This window comes from Aethalodelphis obliquidens, unplaced genomic scaffold (genome assembly GCF_003676395.1).
Source record: "Aethalodelphis obliquidens isolate GAN/ISIS:26980383/991018 unplaced genomic scaffold, ASM367639v1 scaffold13, whole genome shotgun sequence".
Taxonomy (NCBI): domain Eukaryota; kingdom Metazoa; phylum Chordata; class Mammalia; order Artiodactyla; family Delphinidae; genus Aethalodelphis; species Aethalodelphis obliquidens.
Genome location: NW_020837957.1, coordinates 22,695,314 through 22,705,458, shown reverse-complemented (window position 1 = coordinate 22,705,458; position 10,145 = coordinate 22,695,314). Strand labels below are relative to the sequence as shown.

Sequence of the window (10,145 nt, the reverse complement as noted above, 5' to 3'; positions counted from 1 at the left end):
CAAATTCAAGAGGAGGGGAAACAGACTCCACTTGTGATTTGTGTACAGGGATGAGAAGAATTGTTTGTATGCCATTTTGGAAACAGTTTATTACACCACCAAACTTTTTTAAATTGCTTTTTTATTTTGCTAAGTATTGCTATTCATCCTGTAACTTTTAACTTTTTATTTCATTGTTTGCAATTTTTACATTATAACATACATTTGTTGTCATGAAGAAGAAAAACACAGTTTTCATGCAACACTGAATTGTTGCATCTTACATACAAATGTCCCACTAATGAGTTTAATGATTTCAGGCACTTGATATTTTAAATGCTTTATATCAGAAGTTTGCACATCATGTCCTGTGGGCCAAATCTATCCTATTTTTTACTTATTTTTGTAAATAAAGTTTTACTGGAGCACAGGGACTTCCCTGGTGGCACAGTGGTCTTAACCACTGCCTGCTAATGCAGGGGACACGGGTTTGAGCCCCGGTCTGGGAAGATCCCACACACCATGGAGCAACTAAGTCCGTGTGCCACAACTATTGAGCCTGCGCTCTAGAGACTGTGAGCCACAACTACTGAGGCAGCATGCCCTAAGTACTGAAGACCACACGCCTACAGCCCATGCTCCGCAACAAGAGAAGCCACTGCAATGAGAAGCCCACGCACTGCAACAGAGTAGCCCCCGCTCACGGCAACTAGAGAAAGCCCACACGCAGCAACGAAGACCCAGTGCAGCCAAAAATAAATAAATAAATTTATTTTAACAAAAAGTTTTATTGGAGCACAGCCAAGCCATGTATTTATGTATCCTCTATGGCATCTTTTAAGCAACAGTGGCAGAGTTAAGTATGACAGAGGCTTAACCCACAGAATTTAAAATATTTAATGTGTGACCCTTTATAGAAAAAGTATGCTGGTCTCTGCTTTAAATTATGCAGAAATCCTTGGTGGAATGTTTCACAGGTGGTCAAGTGTTTAATGATACTTGGGAAAATTGGGGGTTTTGAATGCGCTGGAATGAACTGTTATTTTCCCATTTATGTAAAAATGGAATAAGGGGGGCTTCCCTGGTGGTGCAGTGGTTGCGAGTTCGCCTGCCGATGCAGGGGACACGGGTTCTTGCCCCGGTCCGGGAAGATCCCACATGCCGCGGAGCCGCTAGGCCCGTGAGCCATGGCCGGTGAGCCTGCGCGTCCAGAGCCTGTGCTCCGCAACGGGAGAGGCCAGAGGCCCGTGTACTGCAAAAAAAAACCCCAAAACAAACAAAAAGAAAACAAAAAAAAAAATGGAATAAGGGATCTTTCTATCCAAAATTCACTATCCAACGAGATTTTAGCAACAGATTAGATTTAGAGGATGAGGGATGCCATATTTACTTTACCTGGACAATTCAGTTAAATAAGTCAGTTTGAGAATCTTATGTAATCATTTTGAGATTTTGTGAATGTTTCCTCTTGAATGTCTTACACAGGTGGTAACTTATAATACCAATGCAATTTAATTAAAATAAGTATTTTTCTTAACAGCAGCCTAACATCTGTGTACAATTATTTTTCTAATTATGGCAAGTTAGCAAGGTTAGCTAGAATCCTAGCTTAGTGCTAGAAAAATCCCGAGAATTATGTTCCTTGCCCCCAACTCTACCTGTCCTCTTCCTCTTTTCTTTTTTATTTTTGCAGATGAGAGGACTAGCCCAGAGAAGCTAGTTGACTTGCCGAAAGTTATGATCCATCAGTGAGAGAGTAGGTACGTATATCCGCAGTTCCCCGTGCTTATTAACATTTGCATATATGGAAGCTAATGTGTTGGGGAAGCTAATGTGTTTTTTCACACACACACACTGTATTTTATTTTTACAAGAGATAAATAAACTGGTTGGGGAACTTTTTGCTGGACAATCATAGCGCTGGGGGAGGGGGGCGACGGGGGGGGAAGCATTGCTGGAATCATCAGTGGAAAATATTCTTTAGTGAAACCAATAAGACGTACGCCATGGTTAAACTGCTCAGTTGATAGTGGCTCTATTTGTGAACCTAATGTGATAGCCTACGATTTTGAACGTTAGGTTGAGGCATTAGATAACTTTTTTTTTTTAACTTTTCCAAATAGAATCTGGCCTTGTTCAGTTTATAAACCATACCAGCTGGCTGTAGCACAGATACAAATAATTTGTGACCTGAAAGATGCCTTCGAGATCACCGTCCGGTTCCCTCATTTAACAGGAGAAAATAGGCCCAGGGAATGATCTCAGATAAACAGATTTTAGCTGTTTACATTTATAACGAGCTTTCTTCCAGTCGCGGTTGCCTTGGTTTTTTCAAATCTCCTCCTTTAAATAGCAAAAGCAGGACACTTGGAAGCCAAGTGTCAGAAAATTTGGAATCCATCGGCCTTACTTCCCTTTCTGGTTGAACTCAGTTAAGATTTTAGTAACTACACACAAACGCTACCCTTCTCGGAAAACAAACGGTCGCGGGGTCGGGGGAGTTCACTGGGAGAACCAACAGAAAGACAAAGCTGCTCTCCCGGGCTCCGCCCCCTCACTCCTGCCAATAGCAGCAGACGCCGGCGCTCGCTTTCCCGAGCTCGGCCAATTGGCTGCGCCGCTGCGAGCCCGACGGAAGGGGCGGGGCGACCGTTGCCAGAGAAGCCATTTGCTGGTTACCAACTCCGCTTTGTGCCGCTTGCACCTTGTTGGGCGTTCTGCCAGCGCGAGCCGTTCTAGGAGTTCGCCTGCTTCCCGCGTCGAGTCCTTGCCTTCCTAGCTTTCACCAGCTGCACTGCCCCCCGCGTCCCGCTCCGTTCTAGCCGACCCAGGGCTGGAGAACACAGGTATGCTCACGGGCGGCTTACACTAACGTTCGCCGAGCGTCAGCCTTAGCGGCCCTGGCGGACCCCTTTCACAGCGGAGCGGCGGCGGGCTGACGTCACGGCGACGTACTGACGCAGCGGTAGGGACGTCGGCGTGCTTTTGGAGGGGGAAGCAAGCTTCCTGGGCTTGCATGGCTGAGGCTTAGTTACCGCGGGCAGCTCTGGGGGCGGGGCGGTGGCCAAGGTGGGTCACGGAAGTGAGAGGCCCTCGCGTCCACCCAAAACTGAACTCAGCCGCTTTCTGCCTACACCGTCCTCTCCCCCCAGACAGACAGCCTGGGCTTGGGAAAGGCAGCGAGGAAGTGTGTGGTCCCTGGGACAGCAGGGCAGATCTTAGCCGAGGTGGGCTTGTCCAGGACGGAGCCCTGACCCGGCCGGCCCCGGGCACTGCATCGTTGCTTACCGAAATAGTGCTCTCTTACGTATACGGCTGTTTTTAAAATGCCCACCATATAATGTGCCAGACTCTGGTAAGCTCCGGGGCTCCTTAAGTAAAGAATACTCCAGGCCTCGGGGAAATAATTCGTTCTCTAGGGTCCTAGAGTGCAGCCTCAATTCCTTTAAGTGTGTGGTTTGGGCAGGTCACTAACGTTACTGCCTTCAGCTTCCTTTTCTGTAAAATGAGGAGGATAAGTCACTTTAGAGTGGTTGTAATAAAAGAGATTAAGTTAACCAGTGCCAGGTTTTGAGTAGGTGGTCAGTAAGTGGTGCTTGTTTAGTGAGGAAACCATAGCCAGACTTTGGCTGGTGTTGGGATAAAGTCTTTTGCAGAGACGAAGTTTTCCTATCATCTCACACATAGTAAGGTTTCAGGTGTTTTTGAATGAATGAGGTTCTTGGAGTAGTTTTAAGCACCACTTGGTTAGTTATGGTTAAAGGAATAGACTGCGGTAAGCCTGTCGGCTTTTAAAATGTGTTTGATACCTTTCTGCTTTAATAAGATTGTCACGGCAATGTTTGTCATGGCCCTTAACAGCCAGGTATCCATTTTTTGCTTCTCATTTTCTTCTAATTTCACAATTGATGTGTATTAATAGGATAGTTTTTGCATCTCAAACACCCAGAGGTATGAGAAAATGGCTTTGTTTATATTGCTACTAATCACTGCTTAGTTTGTGCAAGTGACTGAGACCCAAGTATCTGGGTATAGCAATGAGGTTGACAGAACATCTATCCCCTTGGGCACAGTTCTGTTGGAAGTCAATAATTGTTCTCCTGGGCTCTGGTTTAATAGAACTCAGTCAATTTTTGACTACATTGAAAATGACTTGTAATAATTCTGCAAAGAATAGATTTTGAAAGGATTGTTTTGAAGTTAAGATTTGGTTCTATACAGATAACTCAGATCTGCAAGTAATTTCAGGAATGGTGAATGACTCAGGACGATTTTTTTTTTTTTTTAAATGAAAAAAATTAAGGAGAAGGCCTGGTGGGAAAGCAGCCCCAACAGAGTGACCAAAGGGGTCCTAAATTAAACAAACAAAACTCACCACCTGTAAGTGTTTCTACTTCATTCTGTTCAAACCTCATGACAGCTTTGGCTGGCAAAGCTTATTCTCATTTTGTAGGAGAGAGAACCAAAGGGCTATTGAAGCTAAGGGTTGTCTGTGTCAGGTGGCTCATAAGGACTGTGAACTGATGAATCTGGCCCAGTGTTCTTTCTTTTTAATATGCTGCCTCTGGGTCATCAGGAATGGTTAAATTATGTTCAGTCTATCTGTACTCTGAGAAGGAAGAAATAAGACATACTTTTAAAAGATTTTCTTCAAACTGGTCTAAATTAATTTTTGTATTTAAAAGGATAAGTAATCATTTCCTGCAACTTAGATGTGGAGCAATCCATTCAGATGGTCATGGGTAAATGAGGGGTTACATTTGATCATTTCTTTCCATACTTATCTCTTGCTATTCCTGTATTCTAATTCCTTCATTGTTTTCCTTTTTTTTTTTTTTAATCACCAGTGGCAACAACTTTTGATTTCTTCAAAATTTTTTGTTGGAAAAGAATGTTGGAATTTCATCTCTCTTGGGACCCTAATAACCTGATCACTGCTTCTCCTCTCGTCTCCTCCATATGCCGAGTCCATTTTCCAAAACACCACTGTACTTACCTTTTATTTATTTTATTTATTTATTTATTTTTGCGGTACGCAGGCCTCTCAATGTTGCGGCCTCTCCCGTTGCGGAGCACAGGCTCCGGACGCGCAGGCTCAGCGGCCGTGGCCCACGGACCCAGCCGCTCCGCGGCATGTGGGATCTTCCCGGACCAGGGCACGCACCCACGTCCCCCGCATTGGCAGGCAGACTCTCAACCACTGCGCCACCAGGGAAACCCTGTACTTACCTTTTAAAGATGCACTTCTGATCTGTCATTCTCCTGCTTAAAATTATTTAATGGTCTGTCTTAACCTTTAGGAAAAAATTCAAGCTCTTGAGCTTGGTATACAGTGTCTACTTTCATGTGTCCAGTCTCATCTTTTGCCACGTGCCCTTTCAAATCATGTACCGTCATGATTCCTTGTTCTTGCTGGTACTTTACCCTCTATCCGGAATGCCTGTTTTCTGTTCCCTTTTGCCAAGCTCGAACTTGTTCTTCTGGACTCTACTGAGGATCCATCTCTGGGAAGTCTCCCAGGATCCTGCCAGTTGCTTTTGCAGTACCTGATGAGTCCCCGTCATAGTCTTTAGAACACTGGATTTTAGTGGTCTGCTCACTGCTCTCTCTTTAGACTTGTAGTCTGTGCCTTCAAGGAGCTCAATCTTATTCATCCTTCATTTCCTTGTACAGAACAATTTTCTTTTTTTTTAATATAAACTGAATTTATAAGAGTGCTAAAACACTCTTATAAAAGGGAAGTTTGTATGTTACTTTCAGCTATGTAGATTCTTATATTTATATTTCAGTACCTGATGGCTTTCATTCAAAACTGAGTTCCACCACTTTCTTACTTGTAATCTTGGTCAAGCTGTTTTCTAAAACTTGGTTTCTTCAATGAGTAGCCTTTAGATGATAATAGCAACAGTGTAGGTTTTTGGTCAGTGAATGCTGTTAATAAATGGCAGCATGTCATGCTGTCCTTTTGTTGAAGAGAAGGAAAATGTTTTATGTTTATCTGATAAAGGATGCTGACTATTTGGGGTTAGACAATGTTCTGAACATCTTTGGTCCCGTCTTCTGGATAATTGGGTTCTCTGTGGGGCTTCCTCTCAAAAGTGTTTCAGTTTGAACAATAAATTATTTGGTGACCCTAACTTGTATATTGGAACCTAACCTATGCCTCTCACTGATTAATTTTTGAGGGTAGATGGTGATGGGTATATTTGCCCTCACAGATTTAGTAGCAAGTTTAAAGAAGAACTAAAATATTACCATTTATGGAGCAATTAAATTCTAAACTGTATGATTCTGAGAATATTATTAGATGTTTAGGATTCTTGGTGGGCTGGATCAGTCAGAGGAACATTCTGAGAAGGAGGGAGGACTTGGGCCTTGAAAGTATGTATGTATCCTTTATTTACAAATCAGTCACTCTTCCTGTCAATTTTTTTCCCCCGTATTATCCAATCTGCAACGCTTTTATTTTTAAATTCCTTTATTCATTGGACAGAAGCATTAGCTAATTACTTTTCAAAGTTAATCTCTCTATATCAGAAAATGTTTTTTCCAGTTTTGATAGCCTTTACTGATAAGTTCAGTTTTCCACTTCTGGTTATTTTTACTCTGCCTACTTCCAAATTTCGTATACCTTTTTTTTTTTCACTATGGAGTCCAAAAAGGCATACAGTTACTTCTCTAGTAAACTTTTGACTAGTGTTTAGTGTGGGAAATTAGCAACATTCCTGTATCTACTTGGTATTCTTTGCTGAATATTTCATAGTGAATTTTTCAGTATAAGCTGTGTGCTTTTGTTTCAAGCCAGTGGGGGCTAGTTTTCCAAGGATTAGTGTTTGGCAAAACAAATTGAAATCTGCAAGATTCATATGCTAGTCTCTTTAGAGAGATTAGTTTTGAATACATACTTGGAGCTGGTTAGTTTATGTAGAACAATCTAGGTGCTGCGGAAGGTCATGGACTGATCTTTCTTTTCTCTTACCATGGCCAGCATCATGGTCCCTGAACAGCCATCCCTCAAATGCTTGTTGCTGGCCAAAATGGAACATAGTTAAATGAGTGTAGCTGGATCAGCATAAACCCATGACCACACCTGGAAGAAGCTTTAAGTACATGCCTTTTGGGTAGGGGACTGATAAAGTCATTTCTGTATGGGAAATTTAATTCTTTCAACATTAAAAATATTTTAAATTGCTATTCTTTAGGGATTTGATCATTAAGTATGTGTGCAGAATATGTGTCTTTGTTTCACCACTAACAAGTTATACAAAAGTATATTACATTTGTAAATTGGCAGTTTATTCTACATAATTGAAAACATTTTCTTGTGAAATGTCTGCTTTTCCACTCAAGAATACATTTGGTCTCCCAAAATGATAGCATTTTTTGTAAAGGCAGGATTTTTTTTGCTAAAGAAAATTATTACATTGTTCAGCACACATATGTTTTTGGTTAAAGTATGGTTACAACACAAAAATAGTGGAGTACTTTGGAACCTCTCAACAATATTTATCCTATATTCACTTCTAGATTGTGAGAATATGATAGTTGATAATTTCTATGCAAATATTTGAGACATACCCAGTTCTCTGTTTCACGTTTTGAGAAATCAGTAATGAAGATACATTTTAGAATGTTGGGCTAAAAGTCATTCTAAAAATCCCTATTTTTATAATATGTTAGTTTTATTTATTTACCCTTTAAGATAAGATACAATTACTTATGTTGTATGATTTTGTCATGTGACAAAACTTATAGAAAAATTATATAAATAGCTGCCAATAGCCCACAAAGCCAAGCAAGAACTAAAGTACTGATACCAAACTGAATCTTACCTCATAAAATGTTTTCAATAAATTGAAGATCTCTACCCTCTTACACTGATTTGTGAACTTTTATTTTAAATATATGAACTATTTTTCTTTTAATTATCCCTGAAAAGATAAGTAAAAAAGCAGCAGTCTTTATTCATCTTATTCATTAATTGCTCTAAGCCTTGAGTCCTCTCCTTGAAATATTGCTTAGCTTTTACAAGACTTACAGGTGCTGAGGATTCCAATAAATAAGACGTTCTTTTTTGAGATTCCATTGTACAGAGAGACGAATATTTAAACAAGTGAATGGACAAAAGATAAGTACCAAAACTGAACAAATCAGTAGATGATAATTTTCTTGATGGCAGTGACTTATCCAAGCATATTCTTCTTCAAATTTAGGTTTGGGTTTTCATTTGATTTTGTGTATCCATATGTTTTAAATTTTTCTGGGCTACCAATAGCTCAAAATGTTGTTATGTCCTAATAACAGATGCGTGTTTGCAGCATTCAGGTAGATCATCTTAGACTATATGTATCTTATTCAACATTTCCATTTTGATGTGAGTTTCTAGTATTGAAAAAATATGAGGATGCTTTTCACTGGCCTGTATCCTAAATATTTATCTTTCTGGTATACAGAACCTTTGGACAAAAAAAATAGATAAATTTTTACAGACATTTGAAGATTTCTGAATTGCTAATTAAATATAGTGAATAATTTTCAACCTTTAATTTCACATCTACTTAAAGTATTGAAAATTCTTGAACATATGTATTTTATGATACAGATAAATAAAAATAAATTACAAAGAGGTAAAATATCTCTGAAAAAATGCAGAAAACCTTAAATATGACATTTGATTTTATATAAACAAAGTTAGGGAGACACATTTCCATATATTAGATTTGAAAAACTACAGCCTTAATGATTGCCAGAGCACTAACTCATTACTTAAAATGGAATCGTTTTGAAGAAATTTATAAATATTCACATTTTAAAAATGACATCTCCAAGTTTGAGAGAAAACAATTAGATTATTTAGTAAAACTTAGAAGTAATGTCATCTGTCCATTCATTATCACCAAAGAATAACTTAGATTGAGCTTTTTTAAAAAATATGATTTATTTATAGGAATAAATGAATTTAATATTGAAAAGTCTACTTTAAGAAAATAACTTCTTTGTAGCTATTGTTGCCAAATACTTTCAAAAGTATCTTAAATTTTTACTGTTACAGGCATGAATAACATACATTTCCTATTGGATAAATCTAATGCAACTGAGAATGATAGTTATTCTGTGGTTTTTATATCCATTTTCTAGTCCGATTGGATTAGGATATTATTATAATACTTCAAGAAATAGACTAATAGTAATTTCTACATTCTTGTGAGTATGTAGAAAATAGTGGGCCTTTTGGAAACTGTATGGAAGTTGGCAATCGTTGAATGATTATGCTATGCAATTTTGATACTATTTTGAATTAGTATCACAGTGAGTAGCAGTTATAATTTCAAGTTTGTCTGTGAAATATTGTTCTTTTACAGATCTTTAGGATTTTTATCTTATTGGGTAATAGCAGAAAAAAAGAATCTACTGAAATGATGTTTAATAATTAAAATATTTCCTAGATTTCAGCTTATGTGGAGAACTTGTTGTGGAAGCCACCTATAAATCCATTTACCGAATTTATGGAGAAGCCTACAAATGATGGAAGTCATTCAGAAGAACTCTTTTCCCATTTTAAAAGTATACCAGAGAAAGAACATTTACCACGGCATGCCAGTGAAAGTCATCTCAGCTGGTATTCTCAACAATAGCAGGGGATAGCTTAATTTTTTGATTTCAGGGTTTCATACTGTAAATTTCCATACTGTAAATTATTTGAATCAAATACAGCATTCTTTCAAGAATATCATCTAACAGCCTAGTAATTTATATTTATTTAATCTGATTACAGATGTACTCATTTAGCAGAATTTGCCTAGTTATTTTGGAATTTTAGTGAAAGCAATTAAAAATGAAAACCTTACCTATAAAAAAATTTGTAAAGTATATATCTTTCTAACTAATGTAAATGAAAATATAAATACTATGGAATATTGGAAATTTAGTTAATGAGTACTACTTCACTGTCATTTGGGATATTGCTATCTAACAAATACCTGTCGTATTTTGCTTCTTTAGTATGCAGAGTGCACTTGTTATTTGTACGACTCATTGCTCCCCAAAATAAGTCTTAAAATACCATGCTTGTTGCTATGGATACTATAGTCCAACTTCTAGTTTAGCTTAAATGAAAATGATGTTTGGTCATATATAATCATTCTTGACTTTCTGTACATGGTTTT

The 10,145-nt window shown here is 38.5% G+C and overlaps 1 protein-coding gene across 6 annotated transcripts in view; it reads left to right on the top strand.

The window, feature by feature from the left end:
* The first annotated feature begins 2,645 nt into the window (after positions 1–2,645).
* The window catches only part of ODF2L (outer dense fiber of sperm tails 2 like), a 36,309-nt gene continuing 28,809 nt past the window's right edge, over positions 2,646–10,145 (top strand). For 2 of the 6 annotated variants that reach the window (XM_027114233.1, XM_027114237.1), the window contains exons 1-2: positions 2,995–3,334; positions 9,426–9,598. In XM_027114233.1, coding sequence (XP_026970034.1) covers positions 3,320–3,334; positions 9,426–9,598 — 188 coding nt within the window. In that variant the 5' untranslated portion in view covers positions 2,995–3,319. The other 4 variants (XM_027114234.1, XM_027114235.1, XM_027114232.1 and 1 more) reach the window with 4 other exon arrangements.